Raw genomic sequence first — 26,789 nt, 5'->3', positions numbered from 1 at the left:
AAAATGCTTTCCAGAGGCCTGGCAATGCAGGGCAATGCTCACCAGCTAGCAAGGCAGACTGGGGGCAGTGGGACCAGTTTGAGTTAGGGCATGTGCCAGACCCCATGGGAATTAACCGGTGGCACTGGCAGGGAATGCCTCAGTTAAATCTCACAGGACTGTGTGCAAATCATGGGTTTTAAATGAGACACAGAGTGGGCACTGGACTGAGGGCACCTGGCAGCACCTGGGGGGGCTTATTCAGCCTGTCTGAGAGCATGGGAAGCATCTCTGTGTTTTCAAACTGGGTTTAAAGGTGCAGCTGCCAAAGGCAGAGCCAGCCACGGCCAAGCTATAGAGCTGGGGTGAGATGAAGGCACGCAGGTGTGGGGTGCATGCCTAGAGGGTGCCTGTTGGCATAGTGGGGTGTGTGGTTCTTGGGGCTAGATCTGATGTATGCACTGAATTAATGTGTCTAAATATACAGATGCATCATTGCCCCACACCACCCTCCACTGCCTCCAGCAAAGAAGCTGGGGGGATAAATCAGCCCAGCTGAGCCAGGGCAGCTGTGGGTGAATGAGCAGCAACTGGACAGCCAGTGAGTGAGCTGGGGCACAGGGCATAGGCACTGACACCTTCGTGGGCCATGGTTTGTTTTAAAAAGAATGAAAACCTCAGAGCTGCATAACCCTGGGATTGTGGGGGTAGGGCACACATGGAGGGGCATGGGATATTCAGGGAAGAGGGGTGCTGCTGGAGGAGCTGCTCCACAGGAACTTGGCTGCTGGAACTGGGGTCAGGTAGGCTGTGATCCCTGTGTGTAGGGCATGTGTGGGATGTGAGGGGTTCTGTCTGTGTGTGGAGGGGGGGAGTGTGGAATGTTTTGGGCTCTGTGTGTGTGTAGGGTGTGTGTGAGGTTCTGTGTGTGTTTGTAGGGTGTGTGTGTGAGGTTCTGTGTGTGTGTGTAGGGTGTGTGTGGCTGCCCCAGCTCAGGGCCATGCCAGGGCTTTCCGTGGACATAGGGACTCTGTGGCACTGACAGCACTCAAGCCACCTTCCAAGAGATTTCACATGTGCACAGAGACTTTGTTTCATATTTTATTGAATTTCATTTATATTAAATTAAAAATATATTTCTGACAGATTCATGTAACAAAAAGGCAGAACAGTTTTCAAATTGTTCAGCTGGGATGAGCGTGGGTTGATGCAAGGTGGGTTGCAGTCTACATTTGCCTTAACAAACAGATAAAGCTCTACCCCAAGGACCATGAGGAGAAACTCCGGGCTGCACACGGGAGTGGGGAATAGAACCACACAAAGAGAAGATCCACAGGTTTCTTCCCAGCTTCCAAACAAGACAAAAGGGAAGGGAAAGGAAAAAAAGAAAAAACCCAAGAAACCATGAAAAGAGGGGAAATTATGCTAAAATATGTACCTAATATTAACCCAGGTCAGTAAGTATTTTAACAGTGTTTAATTCTCGACAGCTAAAATATGAGAAACGAAAGGTTAAAGTAACATTACGCCACACACGATTGGCATACCCTACTGTGTAAGCAAGTGCAGAAAGTCTGAACACACCACAATAGTGCTAAAACACAGAATCACACAGAATGCTGAAAATGGTACTTCTAACCAAAACCAGAGGGTGGGAAGGGAGAGAAAGGAAAGGGGAGGAGCGGCTTAAATCACAAGCAAATTACCTATATACAAATCAACCCTAAGGACAATTATGTTCCAAACAATGATGTCCACAAGGAAAATAAAAGCAACATTATCCTTATTTACAAATGCAACTAGCTGTGTCTTTAACAAGCTATAAAAATACTATTCACATTTTCAAAGTAACATACAGTAGGTTTTGAATTTTTTTTTTTGTTTTGTTTCAGAAAGGCAGCTAACTCTGAATGCATCACTTCGCAAGAGATGAGTGTCTTCCCCAACATGCTGACACCTCTCTTCTTCTGAAGGTACTTCATAAGGCAGAAGTATGGTTGTTTTATGTTGTGGCTCTCTCAGAACGCGGAGAATTGACAAAAACCCAGACCACCCCATCTCTGCTGCTGGTTCCTCTGGGCCAGGCCATGCTGGCACCGTGATCAGGAGTCACCAGGAGCTCAGTGCTATCCCAGTGTCACTTCCCAGGTGGGAGCCTTTGATTCCAAGGGGACAGTAATGTCATCCCCCAGGGCCTGAATTTGAGCCTCATCTGAAAAGTCAGTCATTCAAGACCACCAGGTCAGGAAATACAATTTGGCTATCTCTGTTCTTAGAAAGAGACTTCTTTTCCCCTCAGTTTCCCTTCCCTATACTAGGGCTGCTACCTATTTAGCAATTCCAGCTTACAGTGTTGGGGAAGTAGCAAAAACTGGGCAAAAGAAGGGATTAAAACCATTGTGAATAATGTATCAAATGGGTACCAATTTCCATCATTAAAATGCTATAAAAAATTACCAGTTTTCTCATTCACCTGCATTTTCCTCTTGCATTACCCCACCATAAGTACCCCCACAAGCAGCCAGCACCTAGCTCCTGTGCCATGTCCAGAGGAACAGTGGTTTCATGCATTCAAAGTTAGCTACCCCTACACAGCTGCTCAGTTAATAATCGACCCATTTAACAGCAGGACCAGTTTATGCTACATATGTCAGAGTACCTTACCTCGAAAGAACAGCATACATATCTACACTTGGAAAATACCAGTCACAGTTCCCTACTGTGGTTATCCCAAAAGGGTTTAGTCTTCAGAGTGCTATGGACAATGCAGTGTTTCCCCCCTAGGAGAGCTAAAAGGTTGGGCTGGGGACCAAACTGCTTGCAAGCGGTGCTCAGTGACAGCCGATGGCTCTGTGTACCTGTGGCCCTGGTCACACCTGAGCCAGCAGCCCAAGGGTGCTGGGCAGGATGCACCTTCATCCCAGAGGGTTCATCCAGAACACCACTGGAGCATGATTTCATGGCTTTTTTATTGGTGAGGGGAGAAGAACTGGGACATAACTACTCACACTGTCTAATGCCTTACAAAACTCCCCTTAAAACCTCTCTCTGCCAAGGTCCACAAAACTTACTTCTAAAATTAAATAATAAAAAAGGAAAAAAACCCAGCTTTGACTCCTCTTGTTTCCTATTGGGATGTCCTTGGACTTCCCCCTCACACCTTTCCCTGTATTGCTGCTGCAGACCCCTGGGCGGAAGATGTCTCTCTGGCTCTGGTTAGGAGATGAGACTGGCTACAGTTCAAGCCCCACTGAGTGCCATCACCATCAGTCACCTGAACACTCACAAAGTTCCCTAAAATTGCTCTGCATTGTCCAAACTTACAGGCAGATCCCAGCCATCACTGCAGCACCACCACCAACAGCCTCAGCTGCCCCTGATTTCCTCAAGAGCAAGGAGTCTATCATCGGAACAAACCACTATTCCACACAGTGGTAAAATAAAATTGTGCTAAAATAACATTAAAACTAACATGGAGACATGATTTTTGGACATTTTAGAATGGTGCTTCTAACCACATAACTTTATTTCTGTTATTTGTTCCCAATCTGAAAGCCCCATTTGTAACACTGACCTTTTCCAACTGTGTAACAAATGCTTAGCAACCGGCAGAAAATAAAAAAGAGGGAATCCTGCACACACAGTGGTGCTGCAACAGTGGTGCTGCACTGAGGCTGCACTGACAACTGCAGCTCCCTGCCTCATGGAGCACAAGCACTACAGCCAGCCACCCTACCCCACCCACCCCTGGCTTTCTGAAAAATAATCTGAAGCCAAATCCAAGATTTTTATCTAACCACGGATGAGCTGTTTTGTCAGCAGCAGAGGTCGAAGATCCACCTGAATGAGTCTATAGCAAGTGACAGAGCTGGAAATGAGCAGGTGCAGAGACTTCATGTGCCACCACGTTTTGAAAAAGCCTTCCCAAAGGGAAATTGAGGTGACATCATCCCCTCTGAGGTGCCCTCTAAGAGCCAAAGGGGTGACTGAAAACTGCAGGCCCAGCTCTCATTATTCTAAAGCCTCTGTTTCACCGTTCACTCTCAAGTCAAACAGCCTTCCAAGCATGTAAGCACCTATCTGAGCTCCATAGTTCCAAAATGTGCTTGGGAAACCCAAGGTGGACGACCTGAGACACCAGCTGTGCAGGGTGAGGGGAGCTGCCAACCCTGACTCACGGGCACTGCCCAGCTGCCAGCCCTGGGCACATCTGGTGCTCCCATTCCTTCCTCCCTAAAGGGCTGGCACGCTGGAGTGTGAGTGTCCCTGTGTGTGCTCATGGGTGCTGCAGTGGTTGCTGTCCCTTCTGTATACCTGGGCTGCCAGGGAAGCACAGCCCACAGGGATGCCTCCAGTTATCCTGGGGAATTACATGACCAACAGCCTCATTCTGTCTTGTGCCAGTCTCTCCTCATCTCCCAGATGGAATAAAAGAGCTCAAACAATCCCACCATTCCGTTAGCTACCACCATGATACACAACACCTACACAGACACACCATTAGACAAAAAAAGATTTTTTCTTTGATATCTGATTTTCCATCCCCAAAACCAAGCTGTATTTCTAGGCTGACTCACCTCACAGCTCATACTTCTCCCATGTGCTGCTCAGCTCTACCTAAAGCTATGGCAAGACTGGATCCATAGAGTCAGGGCTGAACTGCTGTTCCAGAACTGCCACTTTCCTTCCTTCTGGGCTGGGATTGATGGTGGCTGAGGGTGAGGGAAATGCTCTCCCTCTCAAATCTTTATTGGAAACAGGTGTCAGATCATTGCATATGAGCCTTGCAGTCAAGAAGCACATTTCCTACCAAGTAAGCAGTACATCCAGGGGTAGGTAACACAACATTTCTCTGTACACGGAAAAGGATTTCAGGGTACCTGAAACAGACCCACATGGTGGCTCCTATTGCAGATTTATTTCCATCTCTTGCTACCTGAGAGAGACAACCTGTTTGAAATATAGTTGTAAATACTCTGCTACATCTGAGCCAATCGCCATGTAAGAATCCCTCCTGGCTGTTTTGCAGAAAAAGAAAAATCTGAAAAGAGCTGAAGAAGTAAAAGTAGTTGGTTTCAGCCAATTGTGTTACAGTGAGTCAATCAGCCCCAGCATCCATGTCTGCTTGCAATAACCCTCAGGTAGATAATAACAGCTAAGACAAGTATCACTGAAAGAGACCAGGAAAAAATAAGCTATTGTTCTCTTTCCTTTAGCACGTTGCTTTGTGCCTTGGACAAAGGCCGATCCACACTCGGGTAAAAACATGCTTTTGAAAAGTTGGTCACTGCTCTCCTGTCACACAGGCCACAAAAGGAGGAAGGAGAGAATTTATAAACAGGAGACTGCATTCTAAAACCCACAAAACCCAAGTGTGCCATGTACAGATACTTCTGTAGCATTAGAGAGTGAATTACACCCAAAGCACTTCTGTTGATGCGCTCACCTGCTACTTTGTGCTGACAAAATGCAGTTTGTGTGTGGAAATATGTGCTTTTCCCCCAAATCTGTCATTATGCATTAAAGAGCCTGGCTCTCATCTTTCATCCCATATGAATCCCAGTTGAATGCTTGCCATGATTTTGCCACGTGCACTTGCCCAGGTTCTTTCACCAAGCCAGCAGCAATACCCAATAAGGCAAAAATGCAAGTTAGGGACAGCTAGGTGTTTCTGCTGATCAGATTAAAGCAGCCAAACAGTTCTTCTGTCAGTTCCCCTTTTTTTCTTTAGCCATGGTTAAACTATCTGTTTCAAGGAGGCAAAACCTGCCAGCATAGCTCAGAACTTCTCTTCCAGAGGAAAGGAGCAGGGTTCAGATAACTGCTTCTCTCACCAGGGAAAAGAGGTTGGTTCAGCAGCAGCCTCAGCACCACACAGGCCAATCTGACAAAACCACACTGACCCTTGCCAAGTTGGGCAAGGGTAGTGACTAGCATGGCACAAAACACAAGGGCCAGTTTTGGCAACTGCAACTCAAACCAGAAGCTCAGAAAATAGTAAAAAAAATAAATTGTGAAGCTGCAGTGTGAGGAGTTCTCCCTCATCCCAAATCACTGTGTTCATTAAGCCTCTGCCTGTCCTCTGCTATCCTAGACCCCACTAGCACGGCTCAGCATGGCTCAGCCTGGCTGCCAGGCAGAGCCCAAGCTCCTGTTCCAGCTTTTCTGCTGCCCCACTTGCAGGAACCTCTGCATTTCCATGTTACTTAATGTATTATAGCACACCCACAGTCAACAAATTAAATTAATAAATAATTCAAGCCTTGTAAGAAATAAAACATTAAACTGTTAAACCCCATCAGTATTTACATTTGGATTACTCCACGGGCTTGTTTCCAACACGAGCACGACTTCATTACCAGAGGAACAAACAGGCCTCAGCTTGTGTGAGCAGCTCCATCCCAGTGCCTGGCTCTGGAGGTGTGCCTGCCTCTGCCCCAGCAGCCTTTGAGTTCATCTCTGAATTCAAACATGTGAGCTGTGCCAGGATTTTATTTTATGTTTTTTCTCCATTAGGAGTTACTCTATTACAAGACTTGTTCAGGGACAAATCAACCCTCCTCTACCTACCTATGGTACTGTGGGCAGCTGCTGTGCTGAAACGGGACACGCACATTCCTGTGCCCGTCTCTGTCCCCAGGCAGCTTGGCAGCGTTGTCCCAGCCTGGCAGACCTTGGCCTGTGCATCAGACGACACCCTGTGAGCACTCCTGTGGGGAAACCTTCCCTGGAGCAGCCATCCAGGGCCTCGTTCCACCCTCTGAGCCCCAGCCCCTGCCCAGTGCCTGCCCGTGTCCCACTAAGATGGTGAGGAGCTACCAGAGGCACCAGAAGAGGCCCCTCAGTGCAGGATTGTATCCATCTATCCCATGACAGTGGTCTCCTGGCCATTTGGTCCTGTCACTACAAACCACCTTGGTACGACTTGACCGAAGATCTCCTTTTAACAGCTCAAAGATCTGTACCTGTTCTTGCTGCTTTCAGAACCTTCGGATATGTACTCAGCGTACACCTGGTTGCAGCTGGTCGGGACACACCTGATGCACAAACAGCTCACTGGCTGAAACAGCCCTGTGATCACAGAGTTTGTTTTCCATCTACAAGGGTAACAACCAACTCAGGTTTGAAATCTCTTCACACTTTTGTCAAGCTGACCCTCAGCCACCAAGCTTTGGGTAACTATTGCTTGTTTCTTACTCCTTCCTCTGCTTCCCTAAGATTAAAGGTGGCAAGCTGTTGCAATGGCAGGAATTCAGAGGAGGATGATGCCGTTTCCAGACCACTGGTTGTTGCTGGTTTTGTTGCCAGGTTAGGTCACCCCAAAGATCTCAACCCTAACAGAACTGAAGCACATAAACTGAAATACTGCTGCACCACCCATGATTGCCATCCACCAGGTTTTGCTTCTTCACTTTAAAAGCCTTGATGGATAGAGACAGGCAGATCTCCAAAGGTACCTAATAGTTCCTTAAGATGTTTGGTGGGAAGTAGGCTCACAAATGCTCTTACACACACGGTCTTGGTGTGCCAGGAGCAAGCCTCGGTGTCTCCGGCCCTTATGCCTCCTTTCCCAGCTCCACCTGCCCCCAGTCACTAAAAACGTCCAGAACTCTGGTTTGAAAGAGATTTCCAAAGAGGAGCAGGTCAGGGGGTGTCTACCTAAAAAATGAGGTTGATAAAAGCAGAACTAAGTGCAAGGAGACTGACTCATACTTATTTACATTTTTGACAGAAAGCTCTGCAAATCATGCACATTGTAACTTCTCAAACCTCATATGCACTGTCTTCTGTGCCAGAGTAATCCTCCTTTTAGAAAAATGGTATTCTGTACTGTGCTGCAAGCCAGAGCAGGACATTTGCCTCCTCTGATCCTTTCCAGGGATTGCTCTGCTGTCCTTCATACAGCAGCAGGAAGAGCTGGCTGCTCTGTCACTGTATTCTCTAAAGCAGTCACTGCATCAGCCTCTCAGAACTGGCAGACGTTGTTCCAAAGACTTGATTTGCTTCATTTTGGCATTTCCACAGTCATCCTTTACATATAATTATTATTTCTTTTTTTAATTTAAAATTATTATTTTGTATTTTGCTGGTCACTTCCATATTGCTTCATTCAAAATCCAGAAAACAGTTCAAATAAAATCAGAGGTTAAGTGCAAACTAACTTTCCAGTGAACCGCTATGTGCGTTTTCTCCAGTCCAGTGTCTGTCTTCCAGTTTAAAGGACCCTTCCCACCCCACCCCACAGAACATCAGTGACCCCTATCAAACTCTTCAGTTCTCTGTCTTGTCCTCAGTGTTGCCTGACAGCATCCCCAGCTCCCTTCATGACCATGAAGAAGAAAAAGAGGGAAGAATTAGTGATGATTGTTTGAAGTGTTTATAGTCAGCAGGTATAAAATAGGAAAGCAAAGCTTTTGGCATACAAATCTTCATTTCTTGGCCTGTTTTTTAGCTTCAAAAGGAACATATTGGAGGTGTGGTTTTGTTACTCTCTTCTGAAAGGTATTTTGTGTTTAAAGTGTTTGTTGTGTTGGCACACATACAAAAATGGTCGTTTCAGGGTACCAGTTCTGAGCAGGAGTCTCTGTGGCTGGGAATTGGCACAAAATCACGGTGTGGCTCAGAAGAAGGGTTCAGCTGTATGTGGGAATCACATCATCATTTCTTGGAAAGCCACAATGAAGATCTGAATGTTTTTGAAAAGCTACACTAGCCATTTTCAGTTGCTGGGATAGAAAGTGTTAGAGAAAGAAATAGGATTCTCAATCTCAATTACTACGCTATCACACAGGATATAAAAATTGTCCATTTTTCACCCTGATGGAAATTGCATGGAGATTTCCAGGAGTGCTGTACAGACTCTCATCAGTTCCTGCTGAAAGAATCAGCCTTTCTGTGGCTTTCCCTACACTGTCTGGCTGAATCACTGAGAATGAGCTCGACAGCAGCACTGCCACTGGCCTTTCCTGGTACCAACTGACTTCTCTGGACATCCAACCCCCTGCATCTGCGGAAAGTGGGAAAGGCCAGGTTGTACATGCCTTCTTTCAGTCTCTTTCCTTCCTTCCTTCCTGGTTCCAAACCCAATCTGCAACCAACTCCGAAACATCCTTTCACTTAGAAGTATCAAAAATGAGTGAACTGGCAAGAAGAGGAAGCTCATGGGAGAAAGAGAGGGAGGGAGGGAGGGAGGACGGACAACGGCAAGGAGAAAGGGAGAGCAAGAGAGTAAGAGTGAGGCAGCTACAAGGGGTTGCCTTTCTACTTCTGTGAGAGCACAGCCACTACACCACGGTATTCCGGTGTCTGTAGGGCGGCGGGGGCAGCACAGTGCCAGGCTTCAGGGAGAACTCAGAGAGGTATTCAGGATTCTCTGCCACTATGGGCCGGATCCGTCCATTCTGTTTGTAAAAGTATTTTGTGCTGTACTCTTGCAGGTAGTCCGGGTGCTGGAGGGTGCTCCGTGGGGGCAGGCTGTGGTTCCAGTAGTCTGGGTTGTCAAAGGCCTTCTTGGCTTTCTCCGGCAAATTGTTCTTCAGGTACTCGGTATTTTCCAAGGTGTTGGCGAAAGTGTTGAGGTACAATGGCTCGTTCACGTACTCGTCCTCTGCTTTGGGCTGCCCGTTGGGAGCGTTGTGGTACTCTGGGTTGTCCACAGCTTGGAGATCTCCATTCTTTCGTCGGGAAACAAATGGGTTCTCTTCCACTGGGTTTAGGTAATCTAAGGAAAGATAAAAAATAAGTCAGCCAGGAGTGGTAGTAATCCGTCCATGTAGCATCACGTGACCAGAAGCAGCACTTGGACTAGAGCACCCTCCACCTCAGCCATTGCTAGAACTCCAGATGGGATCAGGAGCCAACTATGTTGAACACACACTTGTGAAAAATGAAGTACTTACAAGCTAAACAGACAATATGGGTTAAAAGAGATACCTTGGAAGACTGATTTACCAAACACACTGGCCAACTAAACTACAGCTCTTACTGAGCCATAGCCTGTGTGCTCCCCTGGACTTCATCTCACTGTATGATCTACAGAGCCAAACATGCTGCCTGACTCCTGCCTCTGCAACCTTGGACCTATTAGCAAACCCTCTGCTCTGCAGTCCTTCCATCCACAAAACTCTACAGGAATCTTAGTTAAGCCTCTCTGCACAAAGCCTATCCCCAAGGGCTAACTTTTAAGACAGCTTCATTTCTAACAGAACAATTTGCCTGATTAAAAACCTTCCGTCCCTGAAGGACAAAGGGCCTTGAAGCATTATGAAAAAAAAGTTATACAAATGAGCCCTGGAAAGGGAACAAGAGAGCCTTAGATCAGCTGCAAAACGGGACTTGGAGCAGGTTGCAGTTGCCTCAAATCACTTGCTGTGGATTAACACCCCATTTCCAGCAGCATGGTGCTGCTCAAGGGCTCTGCACATACCTCACAGAGTCCTGGTGCAAGGAAAAAGGCCCTGCCTGCTGTCATGGGATCATCTGGTTTTACCCAGAATGAGGCCAGAACTATTAAAGGTAAAAGTTCAAGACCCAGTGAACACCTTTGAACCTGCAGCTAAGATGTCACTGAATATGAGCTGAATAGTGGGAACATTTTTTTTCAGTGATGACAGCCAAGCAGTGCTTTGATTTGAACCCTGCAGCTGGCAGGGAACACACAGCGTGTGGCCACACCATGACAACCCTGTGTCTGTGCCCAGGCAGTCAGGAAGGAGCTGCTTTCTCCTGAGCTGCTACTGCCACATCCCCGAGGGCTCAGGTGGCTCCTGCAGAACTCTGAGGATCTCCAGGGTGCACCTGTGTGGGCACATACATGTGGGCTCACACTGAAAGGAACTCACTGCAAGGGAGACTCCCACAACTGCTACTGCCATGGGTCATGCCCAAGGTCTCCCACCATTCCTCTGTCATGCAACACAAAGGACAAGTGGCTTAGCAAACACAGTAGTGACTTGTCATTTACATTTGCATTTATTAATTTCTTTACAGCTAATGCAAAGCTTTGGATGCAAATTAATAATGACACATCCCCTTACATCTAAATGACTGCTATCATTACTTAAAGAGGAAGAAATGAATGAGGGCAAACTGGGAAGTGCAGCATGCTGAGCTGGCACAGATTTAGGCGATCTTCCCCTTGCAGTGATGCTCTCTTTAAAGCACATCTTGTTCTTTCAATCCTAGACTTCTCTTGGGTATAAAATGCCAGCTGTGTGTATCAGTTCTGTGGTAGGTTCAACATGACATTTACCAAGCACAATGCCAAGAATAAGAAGATCAATAAACAAAGCAAAGTTGGGACTATGGCTGGCCGAAGATAGATCCTTTCCTTGGAAATAACTGAAGATTTGTGTTTGGATAAGAATGGGACTTGGCTTTTTTTCATTCCACTTGTTATTTCTCAAAAAAAAAGGGGGGGAACTACCAGCTTTGACATACTGGCACATTTGAGCATTTCAAAGTAGAAAGTTAAGGAGAGAAAACCAAATCCCCATGTAAAGGAGTATTAACCTAGTCAGAATGCTTCAACCTTGATGGGTAACTAAATAAAGCCATTTTTGATGAAAAGCTGCTGATGAACAAAGAGAAAAAATGCAGCCAGGCTAGACCAGGAGCCTCTCTGGAAAGCCAGTATTTTACCTGTTTTAGGTTTGTCTCGCATCGGTGTCATGTACCCATCCTCATCCAGCTCTCCCCGCACGACCCGCTCGGGAATGAAGACGGTGGGGTCAGCGCTGTATCTCTGGGTGCTGCTGTCCTCTTTTGCCAGGGTTGCCACCTGTTTCCGCAGCGTGCCATTGCAGCAAGTGTCTTCAAAGATCTCTGCTGTGGCCCCTTGAGCAGCTGAGGCTTCTGGAATGATGCAGCCCGGAGCCCTGTACGGCATCGGCACCTCCGCAGTGTAGCCACCATCCCGGTACACAAACTGGTTCTGTTGGAAGGAAGAACACAGCATGGGAAAGGAGGATCTTGAGGGGAGAAGCTTCAACAGCAAGTCATCGCTGTGCCTCCTGTGCCTGCCCTGCCACGCTGGGCAGGGGAAGCCCTGCCCATCCTGAGCTTCCAGGCTTTGGTGTCGACCCACAAAGCATCCATCTGCCCAGTGGTGCTCAGTGGGGATAGAAATGGGGCAGGAAAACTTGTCTCCTACTAGGGATGTGGAGGCTGGACACACACAGCTGCAAGAGGTGAATGTGGTATTCCTCTTCTATTACTCTGGCAACCTCCCCTGATTTCTGACCACACCCCTTAAACCTCATGTTTGGGAAATCTCCTGCTGACTGGGGATAGAGGCCACTATCACCTCTGTTTATTCCTGGGGTGATACTTTTAGTGTGTCCCGTGGTGAGAATCATGGGGTCACCCACACCATGTGTAATTCCATCAGGAAGTGCATTTCAGGCTGGTGAACTGTGTATTGGCACCTCAACTCAGTGGTTCAACTCAACCTACCATTCTGCTTGTCAGCACGGGCATGCAAGGAAATTTCAAAATCATGACCTACAGATAGGAAGGAAAGATGCATAGATTCATTCAAGCCTTTTTCCTAAATGCTTTTTCAAGAAAAGTTGTCAGAATTTTGGGTGTGGGTCCTTCGAGTTTGCACACGAATCCAGGCTGAGTCTGGAGATCTTAACTATTTGATCCCTTACATACACACATCATTACCTGTTTGCCTTTGGGTCATTTATGCAGGAAAAAGGAGTTTGAAACAGAAAAAAAGTAGTGAAGAAAGGAGGAAAGCCTGAAGGATGAAGGCTGAATGTGAAATACTTACTCCTGACATAGGGGTGTAGGCAGGAGGAGGGCTGTGTCCAATTTCACTCTAATAGGAAAGAAAAATGGGTGATGGATACGTAACAAGAGGTCACACGAATGAAACAAGTCACATGAGCTGTATGAGCTAATTGGGAGAAACAGGCACATCAGTCAGATTTCCTAACTGGACCCAAAATTCAAAGAATTCAATCAGGGCAAATGCCTCATCCCCAACAACAAGCTGTGTGTCTCACCAGTGTTAAACAGAGCCACTGATCTCACTTGGGCTCCCTGTGAGTGAAGGCCGTAACAGAAGAGGGAACATAAGACACTTTACCAGATGTTACCTTTTAAAGGGAACACACACCAACACACACTGGATACACACTTTGCAGCAAGCCTCCAACTTCACAGGCTTGTGCAAGAGGATTGTTTGGGATAATCAGGAAGGTCCCTTTATAATCAGGGAACACCTTGAAAACCAGAGATGCTGTGATTGCCTCCGAACCCCTCCGGATTTACAGTCCACTTGTAATGACACATGGGCAATGACAGGTTACAACGCAGCATGTGTTAGACAAATGGATAAAAAACATCTCCTGAGCCTGCCAGATGCTACTTTAAAGCCCTGCTGATGGCTCTGAGACACTGCACTGCAGGAAATTTAGCCTGCCTTGCCCTCTGATTTCGTATTTACTTGAATTCAGGCCAGCTTTCCATCTACTCTGAAAAGATGGAGGAGACTGAAGATAGGAATGGAGTAGACTATGGTCCATGGAGTGTGGTAAAGTTTTAGGCAAACTCATGGTTACATGCAGGATCCAGAGAAGGAATATAAAGTGGTGACTAGAGAGAAACAACTCTCCCAACAGTGAGGAATCCAAAGCTCTGTTGGGAATCATCTACCCTCCTTTTAAAGCTCCCAGCTTCCTTCCCCACATCTGCAAGCTATGACACTGGTGAGAGAGTTTCCTGCTTTTGTCTTCCCAGGTGGCTGCAGCCCCCCAGCCTGCAGGAGTGGAAGGAGCTGTGGCAATGCTGTGCTGTCACTGTGTGGCAGGACACAGTGTTTGGCTGCTGTCCAGGGTTACAGGCCCTAAACCAGGGACTGTCACCACTCCTTTTCTATCCCGTGCCACACCGGGATGTATCACACCCCTTTCATTTACATCTCCCTGTTCCACACAGGCACTCCCATGAACTTCCAAGGTTGGTTCATTGATTCTGGATGAAAAAGGGCAGAGCTGTCTTTGAAGTACTTTCAGTTCAGACATCTTTCAGTGATGTCTTGAAGACAACTTAGAAAAGCAAGTCTTTTGCCAATAGGCTTGACTTCAGCACACAGGGCTATACCCCTCTGCCAGTAAATGTTTAGAAGATTAGCAGCTTAAAAAAGTACTGTTCTAGGATGGCCACATTATGCATCTGTGGGTTCTGCTCCACCCTCAGCACACAAGGCTAAACCCCCCATCCTATCTTTAGCTCTTCTTGGCTGTGACTCTAAATACATACTCTGCAACTATAACAACACAGTAACAGGCCCTCTTAGCACAGCCCTGTCCCAAGATGTCAGGAGACAATGGACTGGCATTAATGCGTTTATTGCTATTTTTGCTGACAAGACACTTTCCAGGCAGTGGCCTGCCAACTAAGATCACTATAATTGTGTCTTTAATGCCTCCCCATTAGCACTGTACTAAACATATCTGTCTTGCAACACCCCTTACCATAGAACCTTACACATGACTCTTCTCCACCACTGGTGTCTGCACATTTTTTTACTTCTTTACTGTTTTTCCCCAGGAGTTGATACCCTGTGGCCACTGTTCCATTAAAACAGGAGGCAAAGAAAACAGACGTGGTGCCATTTAGTGGGCTTCAAAATTTAATATAATTAAGTGTCCTTAAATTGACTGGTAGTTGCAATGTGAGGTCATAATTTTGTAGGCATCCAAGATTACCCTCCGACAACTCTTATTGATCAGGACATGAATCACACTGTGAGGAGAAAATATATTTGAATTTTACCAGGTAAAACTTAAATAGCTTGTTTTGTATGTGAAATTCAATTTACTTTGTTGATTTTTTTTGGGGGGGAGGGTTGTTGTTTTTGCATCTTAAATACTATCTTGAAAAAATTAGAGGGTGTTCCTTTACTGAAAAGCTCTAGAATTTTGGGGTTCGATCCTGAAACTCTTGCCTCAATTATCATCTCTGTCTTTTTGAGATAGACAGACCTTAGCAGTTGGTTACTCGAAAACCTCACTACATAAGCCAACTTAAGAAGTCTCAGCTTGTATACTGGAAAAAAAAAATCAATACTGGCTCCCTTTTGATGGTGTAATGTGTGTTATATCCATTAGTTGTGGAGTGCACACATCCACTGACAGGGGAACTCATCACACTCCAGAAGGAGCCTCACTTTTTTAACAGCCCATGAGCAGCCCTCCTCAGAAATGCCCAAGATTTCATTCGGTTCATGATTGAATTTTAGGCAAAAACATGACAATGGGGAGAAAGGATAAAACACAAGAAAATGTCTCCTACAGCCTTTTCCCAAGGCCCTCTGGTATGAAATACCAGTGACACATCAGCTGTTAGGACAGCTAATGTTTGTGTAAAATAAGCCTTGATCAAGGAGTGGTAAATAACATTTCCATGAATATTGGCTTGTGTTATTGCTTTCTATTCATTAATTTCATTTTCCAATTCCTTGCTTCTAAAATGTCCCAAATGTAAATATCTCCTCCTTTATATCAGGGACATAATATTTTCTGGCTGCATCTTAAACTGTAATGAAAGCAAAGCCTTGTTGGGTCCTGCCACTCATATTTGTGTAGCTCTGTGAATAGGCCTCTGCCTTGTCTCTTCTAACTTGGGTCTAGTGTCGTGCCCTGAGCCTGGCACCCAGGGCTGTGCTTCTCCTGCTGCCCATGGCACAGCTCATCCCACTCCAGCTGAGCACTGCTGCCTTCATGGCTGCACCCAGAGCACATTTCATGGAAGAAATGCTGGAGGCACTCAGTGCTGCTGTGGGATTATGAGTGGTACAGAGCTGCCACCACATAGAAAATAAGCAACACTTTCTTTACAGCCTGAGCTGGTACCTCCATGTTTTGCTGCCAGCACAGACTCCCCAGAGCCCCCTTGCTGCTGCCGAGTTGGTTTTCCTTACCACCCACAGAAATGTTGATAGGGTTGCACAATCATTGCTGTTTCTTGCTCTTGAACAGCCTCCTAAGCTCATGAGACTGAAAGCTTTTTCTCTACTAAAGCCAGCATGAATATACACACACATTTGAACCCACTCTGATACTGCTCAAACTGTGTAAAACCCAAACTCCCTCTTCCTCTCCTTCTGCTCTCATACACAAAAAGCACCAAACAGAGAGCAGGAGTAAAACACTCCTGCCTTCTCACTGGGATGCTGCTCCCAAGTCCTGCTCAGGGGCATCCTGTGGTTCATGCCTCAGGCAACCCAATGGTTACCTGTTTTGAGCAAGCTCTGGCAACACACTTCTTTGTACCAGTTCATCAGTCCTGGGCTATGTGCCCCCAGAAACAAGTCACTCTCGGCCTTCCCCTAGAAACTGTTTACCTAATTTCAAACCAAGGGAGTATCCAGGCATGAGTCACTAAACCAAAGCATCATAAGATATGAGATCTTACTGAAAGCACCAAAATTTCAGCAGTTCTCCAGGAAGGACAGCTGATTTATGTGAGTGGATCTGAATCATGTTTGTGATGGTCTGGAGGGGCTGCAGGCAGAGCACACAACACAGAGTGTACCACCAGCCCCCAAGCAAACTCCAGCTACATTCCAAGGGAGCAGCCTGGTATTTACAACTGATCTGAACTGAAATTCTAATAGGAAAGACCATTCCAGGAGAACAGCCACATCTGCTTGGCTGCAGTCCTGCTTCCACAGAATTTGCAGATTACTCTGCCCTGCTCCAGACAGCAAACATTTCCGAGATGAAAATCAAAGGAAAAAACACGCACCATGAGATTGCTGTGCAATGCTCAACAGAAATGGAATGCTGTTTGTATAGTAATTGCTAGAAGGCTTTTCAGACCTCTGGGCGTTTCTGGTCCCAGCCCCTGCTCAGAGAAGAGCCACATAGGCGGGGGGTGGTCTCTTCCACCAGGCAGCAACTGACAGAACAAGAGGACACTGTCTCAAGCTGTGTCAAGGTATAGGTTGGATATTAGGAAAAAGTTTTTCACAGAAAGAATAATAAAGTACTGGAATGATCTACCCAGGGAGGTGGTAGAGTCACCATCTCTGGATGTGTTTAAAAAAGACTGGACACGGCACTTGGTGCCATAGTCTGGTTGAGGTGTTAGGACATGGGTTGGACTTGAAGATCTTGGAGGTCTCTTCCAACCTCGTGATTCTGTGATCCTGTGATATAAAAAGAAAGGATTAGACACCTTCCTGGGCTGTTAAGGTTCAAGCATATCCGTCCCTACAGCTCACAGCACCTGACACAAGTCTGGCATTCCTTGGCCATAAGGTTCCACTGGGGATCGAGGAATCTTTATGGGAAATGATGACAGCCCAGGCCCTTTTCCAGCAGTACCTTTTCTCAGAATGTGTCACACGTTTTAACTTAAATGTTGATCACAAGTATAAAAACAATGTAAGCATCAGTCTGTGTGAAGTGTTTGTTTCAGTCTCCAACAACTGCTTCTTCTACAATCGAGACACAAACCAAGCAGCTTAGATCAGCGAGGGAAAAAATAAATAGAAGAAACAATGAGTAAGTCTTTTTCTACACCTAAGTTTTTTCTGGTTGCTGTTTGCTAGAGGACAGGTGAGATTTGCAGGCAGCCTGAGCTTTAACTCAGTTCCCATAGGCTGCCTGTGTCAGCTGGATATGCCACCCCATGTCCTGGCAGAATGGTGGGTTTTTAAGACATCCCTGAACCTGTCCAAAGTCAGTATGGATGTTTCACTGGCCCCCTGGGTTCAGGTCAGTACTGACCAACATCTTAGCTTCAGAAAATTCATTACCACTTTCTCTTGCATAATATTCTCTCGTAACAACTGTCTGTTTTCATACTCATTAACTTTTTTAGAGCAGTCCATATGCAATGGGATACCCAAACTGCCTTCTAGGAGTAATTTAGTCTGGACTGTGAACAGTAAATGGCATATATCACAAAAAACCCATGCCTAATAATCTTGGCATAGTGCTATGGGAAACAACATACTCATACACTGCACAGAGTATTTCTTGTGCTGTTACTGGAAAATACCAGGTATAAACCATGTATTTTCAATCTAACACTTCACCAAGTAGAGAAGTCAAAGATGACAAGACCACCAATGAAAATAATCTCTAAAGAGATGCATAATTTGGGCACAAAATTCAGTATCCAGGTCCACTTACAGGGAAAGGTAGGTGAAATGCTTTTCTGTAGCCTCCCCTCTTTGAACCTGATAGCTGGGCTGGAAATAAAAGCATTCTCCTGCTGTATGGCACCAAAGGCTTGGAAACCCACCTGTTCTCTGGACCTCAGAAACCTTCATCCTTCCTACCTTCAGAGGGGCTGGCAAACGGATTTCAGCTGGCACGATATACACTTTGATCTAAGCATGACACAAGAATGAAAATGCAAGGATTCCCTTTGCCTGTTACCTTGTGCTAATGCAACTTAGTGTTAAACAGAGAGCAGAGCAGGAAGAGAGACAGCTGGCATTGCCTATCTTTTCCTTTCAATCTCCTTGACTCCCCCATCCTTCCTGTCACCCATGAATAGCTTTCTGTCATTCTCTTTTTTAATACACTCTCCAAGACACTTTACAGTAAATGGCACCTTTTAACACTGAGCCAATTCCCCACAATTTGAAAGGGACGAGGTACCATTTCCCACCTGTTCTAACAATTCCCTGTGGGACAGAGGGGTCAGCACTGCTCCTGCTCCTGTGCTGTCCAAAACACAGGAGCAGCAGCATCTCTTTTTCTGTACAAACCTCAAGCTTCAAATCCCAAAACAGGGAAAGGATGGAGAATAGGGCCAAACCCACAACACACCCATGATTTGTGATTGTGACATGGAAGACAAAAAAAAAAAAAAAAAGAGCACAAAAGAAAGTTGATGAGCAATCCTGGGAGCAGCAGCCCCCTCCTATGTGCATGCTGCACTGCCATCTTCCCCAGCCTGTTTTTTACAGTAATCAAAGGATATTCTGAGCCTCTCAAAATGCCATCAACCCTCATTGAGAATGAAATAGAGCACATCTCCATCGAAGCCTTTACTGCAGTAATCATTGCCGCATGCTGGCCTGAACAGGGAGCTCTTACAGACAAAGATGGGTTTTAAAAATAAAATAAAAAAGCCTTCCTAAAATCTGAATAGAAACTTGATGATAATCTCCCAATTTTATTATGCAAGGGGGAAAAGAAACCCATAATTGTGCACTCTTGGTCTCTTATAGCAAAGAATAGGCTTCTTGATGAAATGCTGAGTTGATTTAGAGCAGGGCTGAGGTTCTGGTGGCAATAATAGTCTAAAAGAACTAACCATCCAGCTGATTTGGATAAAATAATCATTTTTCAACATTCTAAATCTACACTTCATCTGTGCCTCCTCCCACTTCTCCCAACTGCATCTTTTGGAGAGTCTTTTTATAGCCTTGAAAATTATTTTCCCCTCCCCTCCCGCAGCATTCAACAAGAAAGACAGACTCTTTACTCTGGCTAACAAAGGGCGTTTTTTAGGCTGTGTTGGCATTTAGCTCCATTGCATCTATGTTTAGAAAGTACAGTATTTAGTATTTATTTTACAGGATGCTCCATAGACCTCCTGCCACCCAGGAGTCCTTCCAAAGCATTATCCCAGGAGTCCCACTGCCCTGGGACACTGAGCACTCTCCCAGCTTGGGGGCCAGACAGGTGTTTAAGGGGCAATTCCCTGCAGCTCCACCTGGTGCACTTCCAAATCATGCTCCCTTGTATTTTTCAGGTGCTTTTATTATTTTAAGAAAACCACAAATAGTGTTCCTCACAAATGGGTATTTTCCACTAACAATTTCTGCTTCACATCTCATCACAGAAGGAAAATTTTCTCCCAGCTCTCATAATTATTTCCTGACTCTCAGTCCACTTTTCCATCTACTGAATTATGTAGAGTTGTTTAGCTTGCTGTTTTCCAAGAATGCCTCATCAGTGCAGTGTAAAAATATTTATTACTTACTCTTTTTATGTCTATTGACTTTTTCTTTTGAGGAGAAAAAAGAAAACGGATCAGCTGTGAGCTCTCTTTACTGTTAACACAGCCAGCAGCTATTCGTGGATTAAGCAGGTGCTGCTTGATTTTAAACCAGTTTATAGTAAAGCTCAATGAATTTACATGCCACACATCAAGGATGGAAGCAATGTACAGCTACCGTCTCTCCCACCAATTCCACCAAGCTTGCAGAAAGTACTGTGAGGTGGTGATTTTGTTATTAAACCCGTATTACAGTTTGTAGAAGCCAAAATGCCATCCAACACTTCGGGAAAGTCTCTAACTCTTTATGCCTGACTCTAAAGCTGTATGTCTGGATGCAGAAGCCTGAATGTGACAGAAAATAGCTAATGCAGTATAAAAGCCCTGTTTTAAGGCACTTCCCTGCAAAATCATAAGGCAATTTGACAAGTTGATCCTGATAATCAGTTCAGGCTGAGAAGGGTTTACTCCTTGAGATATCACTGATTTCAGCCAGCCTGGCTGCAAAGCAAGAAACTAATTGCCATAAAGCACTTTCAAAGAATTCTCTGTGAAGACCCAGGACTCATCTATTCCATTTGAGTCCTCCATAGGAATTGTCTTCCTTTTTTCTCTGGCAAACCTAGCACATTTTTAAAAGGTGTTTAAATACACCTATTCTAGACACATGTGTTTTGTAAGAAACTTTTCTTTTTTATGTAACATATTAAGACCAAAATAATTTTTCATGTAACATATTTTATATTGTATTTTTGAATGTTTATTCTCACTACTTCTTCACCCTGAGCAATGAAATTAGGCTGACTAGTATCAGTCTGGGCTTACCTCCTGCTTTTCCTTGTGTCATGGTTTAGTATAGTTTGGGTTTTTAGTAAAGAGGCCATCAGCCACGGAAGTGGTTCTCTTGCAGAGAGGTGCTTACAGCTTCCTCTATGACCTGACAGAACCTATCAACTGGCTAGTTTGAATATTGGCAACTTTTTAAGCCACTTAAGAAGCTTGACACGCCTCTGTGATCCACATTTAAGAACGAACAAACCCCAGGAAAGCTCTCTTGTCTTCCGGCTTTCGGACAGGTAGTGGGGCGGAGGGGGCCTGCAGGTGGCCCGGCGGGGCTGGGCTGGGCTGGGCCTTGCTTGGCCCAGCTGGATCGGCCATGGCACGGCCCTGTTCCATCCACGCCCTCCCCAGCCCTGCTCCGTGCAGGCAGCATGGCCCGGCTCCACACCCCCCGCATCCAGTGTGGCCGAAGATTCGTCTGAAGCTGCCCCTCTGTCTGGCAAAGATCATGTGACCAACAGTGATATGTGAACTCCAGCTGCAGGGTCTGGGTGAGATTAACCCTTTTAGTGCTGTAAGATTCTCCAGAACAGATGAAGCCTGCAGACATCAATCCTCTCCCGAGTCAGAGGAAGAGGGAAAGGTGACGGCAAGTGAAGAAAACACCATAAAGACACCAAAGTCAGTGAAGCAGGAAGAGCTGAAACCCTGAGGGAGGAGAAAGAGCAGATGCTTCAAGCTTAGAAGCTGAAATTCTGTTATAAAGCTATGGTGATGGACTATGATACATCAGAGTACCCGTTGTAATTTCATGAAAGCATGGGGGGTGGAGCATTCAAACTGTAATTGTGAGCAAAAGCACCTGTGCTGGAATAAGCAAATGACAGTAGCTGTAATTTGATGAGGACCCTTGTTCCCAGGGAAGAAGAAGACCTCTATTCCTAGAGATGAAAGTGATGAGGACCCTTGCTCCCAGGGGAGGAGGAGGGCCTCTATTCCTAGAGATGAAGATGCTCCCAGAGATAGGTGAAGAGAACCTTTGTTTCTGAACAGCTCATGCTTAAAATGGTACCCCAGTAGCTCAAGATTGGACCCTCGAAAGCAGTTGTGGGGAAAGCTGTAAGTTGAGGGAAGGGACTCTCACATGCGAGCAGAGAACCAACCTGGGCAGCTGTCTCGCTGTGACATTGAAGCCATGAGAGAACTTCTTGTGGAGATGTCTCCATAGCATGAGCAAGAGAGACTCCTCTCCCTAAGTGAACTGAACAAGGTTATTATGGAAGTGGTAAACTGACTGAACATCTCAAGGGTTGTCTTTTTACATTGTCACTGGGAGAAGGGAGAAAGGTGGAGGGAAGAAAAGTGTTCTGAAGGTTTAGTCTGATTTTTTTTCTTTCTTTCTTTTATGTGTGTTAATAAACTTCTTTTATATTCTTTTGAGTTTTGTGCCTGCTTAGCTTTCTCCTAATTCTTATCTCACAGAAGGAAAATAAGTAATGGATATTTTGAACCAAGCCACTACACTAAATTGGTGTTTCTGCCCTGTTTATGAACCTGGACAAGGTTGGCCTGGTGCTATCCACACTTCCAACAAAGACTAGAAACAGACCCAGAAGAATTTTCCAGAAGTGAAAAGAAAATAGGCAAAATACTTGTGATGGTCTTCCAGACACCAATTAAACACTAACAGCTCTTGGGAAGTGCTTAATGCAAAAGGCAGAGCAGAATAGACAGGAGCCTCCTACCACCAGAATGTCATTAAAACTTAGAAAAGCAGAAAATGGGAATTGGACATCTTGAAAGGGGGCTTGGTGGACTTTCAGAATTACCCTAAAGGTCTGAAGGCAGTAAATGCAGCCAGTTGCCTAGACTCTCCTAAGAAAACACATGAAATGCAGTACTTAGCAAAAGACATACAGAAGGGCTTCATACAAACTTCTCTAACTAATCATGCAGTTTTAAAGAAGCAAGAGAGCTAATATAGAGTTACTCAGTGTAATAGTCTGAAATGCTATGAAATGTTTTGAATCAATGTCTAGTTTGTTTACAAGACCATCTGTTCTGGCATTGGAGATTTTATGGCCACACTTGCATAAGGAAGTGACAGAGGCAAAAAAAAGACTACTAAGATTTTCAGAAAGTTTTTGATCACCTTTTAAGGAGAAGCAATTAAAGAAATGGGATAGAAATAACTAAAGAAGACCACAACCTGACAGACTGCCCTAAGAGGTATCAAATTTAGGGAAAGGTTTGGCCATACTATTTTTTGGGAAGATACTGCAGAAGCAGAAAGGTGGCAAACACCACAAACAAACAAAAAGACATCTGTGTTGTCATCATTTAACAGCAAACACATACAAATGGTAATATCCTGTTTAGCCTTTTAAGCAGAAAAATCAGAGAATCACAGAATATCCTGAATTGTAAGGGACACACAAGGATCATCAAGTCCAGCTCCTGGCCAAGCACAAGACACCCCAAGAATCACACCACAATAACCAGAGATTTCTAAGAGCTGGCAGCTCCTTAAATCTAGCACCAAAAAGTGTGGATGGCAGACAGGAACAGGATCCAACCCTGCTAAAGAGTCAGCATTAACCACCCAGTGAGACTTTTCTACACTGTGATGTATTTTCCATCCCACTTGATACAATCAAGACAATCTTTATAAAAGACAAACTCCACCTCACACAGAATTTCTGCACTTGATGCAGAAATTAAGAGACAAGAGACTCTGGTCTATGCTATGCCAGAAAGTTGGACAAAATGCTTTTAATGGCCCCATGTAGCCTGGAGATCTCTTCACAAACATTTTGGATTAACTTTAAGATGAAGCAGTTTTACTGCCATCAGTCCCATGAGGCCAGGACACACCTGGAGAAATGACTTGGGCAGGAACACTTAATTGCCTTCTCTTACAGGAAAAGAAATGGAGATCAGGTGCTACTAAAGCCCAGGACACAAAAAGAATCATGGTCAAACCACGCCCCTCTCCTGCTTTGCCAAGCGGCAAGGATGCTGCACTACCAGACCTAAGGCCACACTAGGACTGCTGCAGTGGCACACCAGATACTGCTCAGAGAACTGAAAACTGGCTTCCAGTGTCCCACAGTCTGCTTTAGCCAAGCAGGATAGTCTCCATGGTCATATGGATTAGACATCTCTGAAAAAAAATTGCTTGGTATTTAAGTGCAGGGTTGGCAGGTGCTTCCATGATATACAGTGTATGGAATAAAACTACAGGGACAGTATCAGTGAGTAATAAACAGTATAGACAGTTTTCAGCAGGAATTAGCCAAGGACTGAGAGCAAAAAGAATCGTGGGGCACACAGAGTGCTTGCTGTATTAGCATTATCTCTGCATGCACAGGACAGCACTCGTTACAAATACCTGAATGAATCATCTAATGGATGTGAATGCAGGACACTTGAGCACTAGCTGGGGTCCAGTGCTCATGGAAACACTGCTGAGGATTCAGCTTATCTCTCAGAAGCACAGAGCTTTGAAAACTCTATTTTTCCAGAGTATCTCTAGAGAGCGGAAAATAAAAACTGGAAAAAGCTGAAGAGACAAAATTGCAACTGAAGAGTTTCGGATCCAATGGAAAAATTCAATTTATCTTAGGATGCTAATTTTTACTTAAAAGCTGCAGCAGTCTCAGAGTGAACTTCACAAGAGAGGCCACCGTTAAGGGTCAGAGCCTGTGCAGGGCTCTGCTCCCAGCAGCACAGGTAGGTCCCAAAGACATCCTAGCAGGAGTCAGTGTGGATGTGATGGAAATGCTGAACCTGTGTCTGAACCTTGCAGCTTCACAAATCTCTGTAAATCCTGGAGGAAGAAGGATGTGAGACTTCCTGGGGAGCTGGCAACTCCCCAGAAGCCTTCCCTCTCTCCAGTCTTCTACCCATGGGCTGCAGCACTGCGCTGTTAATGCACATCCACACAGCTCTTTTCCTCCCACGGGCGGGAGTGTTTTGCACAAACCTCATCCAGTGGTGCCTCCCAGACAAGAAGCTGCAAGGATTTAGACTTGAGACCACTGCAGAGAAACTTCAGGGCTCTCCTGAGCAAGCAAATACTCCTGTTCTTCCTTCATTCCTTGACTTCAAAGACTATGTGTGAGAAGGTTCATGATCTCCTTGCTTTCTTTCTGCCCACTTCTGTCCCCATGGAGCCATGCTGCTGGAACATTCACCCAACACTGTCAGCACAGAGAAGGAGCACAGTGCCCTGACTAACTCCTTGGCCACTAAAACTGCCACTGGAACAGCTAAGGTGGGAAATACAGTATCTTTCATGCTTCTTATCCCTGAAAATGACATGGAGATCATGTAGCTCGTCTGTGTTGTTTTCCTTCACCAAATTGCCTCACAATCTCCCCATAAAAAGCAATTTGCCAGACATGGTGAACACAAACTACCTAAGTTGTGTCCATTCATTTGGCATCCACGGCTGCAGCAGCACCATAATGGGTCTGTGCAGTATCAATACACACTATGCTAAACAAGCATAAATCAGAGACTATCCAAAGGAAACACCCAAACAGAATTAGACAAGTGCAGACAGAGAGCTCTGACAGCATTTCAGTTCCCTGTGATTCCTGTAGCTGACATCCATCTGTACTGAACTATGCACAGCAGAGGCACTATTACCTTAAAGGAGTGACTGTGTTTTGTTTAAATCAATCAAACTAAAAGAATAGTTAATGTACCGAGAAACTGAGTGCTTCACAAAGGCAACAGAGATGTATGTGGCTTTCTGCACACATGTACTACCTCCAGAAAACACCTCTCTGCAAAGGAAACCAGGAATGCTACAGTGGTGCAGGGCTTCCAGCTTAGCCCTCTCTGACCTCTTGGTCTGATCTGGGTCAGGCAACTTGGCTCACAAACTGAAAACTTTTTGCAAAGGGTAATTCCAGGTTTGTACAATGCTAGAGAAAAATTCCCAGCAACAGGAGTTACTGAAAGGAGGATACGGTTTTGCTACTGTCATTAAATTGAATTGCAAAGCAAACTTCCCACTGTCTTTGGTGGTACAAGATCACAGTTTCAAACCAAGATGGGAAATTGTGAGCTGAGGAATGGAGACATCACATCAAGAATGTGATGGAGTCCCTTTGTATCCCAAAAACAAGGCCCGTGGTCTCTTTCTGCAGCTCTGCTGGCTTCAAGGGGATCACATGTGTGCAAGCAGTTGCAATGGTGTGCTTTGAAGCTGGGAAAAGGCTTTGTGAAAGTTATTTTAATTTTTGTATAATAACAACAACACCAATAATAATAATAACTATGATAGTAACAACAATAACAATAATAATAACAACAACACTAATGATAATAATAAAAATAAGTGCCTGTGTTTTCATTTCATGAATACAGCAGTGACCATGTTGGTTGTCCAAATGACACGTTGTAAATAAATCTTTCAGAATATTAACTCTAGGATTTTTACCGGAATTCCCTCAGCTCTAGTGGGGTCCTCAGCTGGGCTGGTACCAAAGACAGATGGCAAAAGGAACTGTTGAAAAAGCAAGTACATTTTTCTACTAAGCCTTTCTCCTTTAAATGTGTCCCAGTGTTTCCAGCAAATATGGGAGTGAGATGAATATAACAAACCCAAAATGTCAGATTCTGCCTCCTCAGACCTGTGTAAATGGCAGTACCCCACTGTGTCAAACTAAGTTCCACTGATTTACATCCCTGTGACAGTGAGTACCTTCCAAAGGTAATTGCTGTCTTTCCCTTCTCTCCTCAGAAGCTGGCAGGAAAGGAAACAGAACCTCTCCAGAGACAGCTAGTAGTAAACCTGACGTATTTCAGATCACCATCAATTAAGTCTTGTAGCCATAAAAAGAAAGTTTCTCACTTATTGCTCAATCATGCATCATCCCCACTTCACTGTCTTTCAGTGATGCAGGAGAAATGCTACATGAATCCAGACATCTCCCATTTCCTTGCATTTAAAACAGCAGCAGTTTCCTTCCAAACTGACTATTAAGATCAGATTTTGTCTTATTCCCAAAAAGCACTGATTTCCTCAGGAGAGGGTAAGG

General features: G+C 45.1%; 1 protein-coding gene across 1 annotated transcript in view; it reads right to left on the bottom strand.

The window, feature by feature from the left end:
* Positions 1-1,067: 1,067 nt before the first annotated feature.
* Positions 1,068-26,789, bottom strand: part of ERBB4 (erb-b2 receptor tyrosine kinase 4) — a 314,498-nt gene continuing 288,776 nt past the window's right edge. The window contains exons 24-26 of the mRNA XM_042035252.1: positions 12,758-12,805; positions 11,620-11,911; positions 1,068-9,700 (exon numbers count right to left, since the gene is read on the bottom strand). Of these exons, the coding sequence (XP_041891186.1) occupies positions 9,264-9,700; positions 11,620-11,911; positions 12,758-12,805 (777 nt within the window). The 3' untranslated portion in view covers positions 1,068-9,263. The remainder of the gene's footprint in view (positions 9,701-11,619; positions 11,912-12,757; positions 12,806-26,789) is intronic.

This window comes from Corvus kubaryi, unplaced genomic scaffold (genome assembly GCF_017639235.1).
Source record: "Corvus kubaryi isolate FWS band 111438036 unplaced genomic scaffold, C.kubaryi_AGA036_p1.0 37383, whole genome shotgun sequence".
In the NCBI taxonomy this organism is placed as follows: domain Eukaryota; kingdom Metazoa; phylum Chordata; class Aves; order Passeriformes; family Corvidae; genus Corvus; species Corvus kubaryi.
The sequence above is the reverse complement of the archived record's forward strand: the minus strand, read 5'-3'. Positions and strand labels throughout refer to the sequence as shown.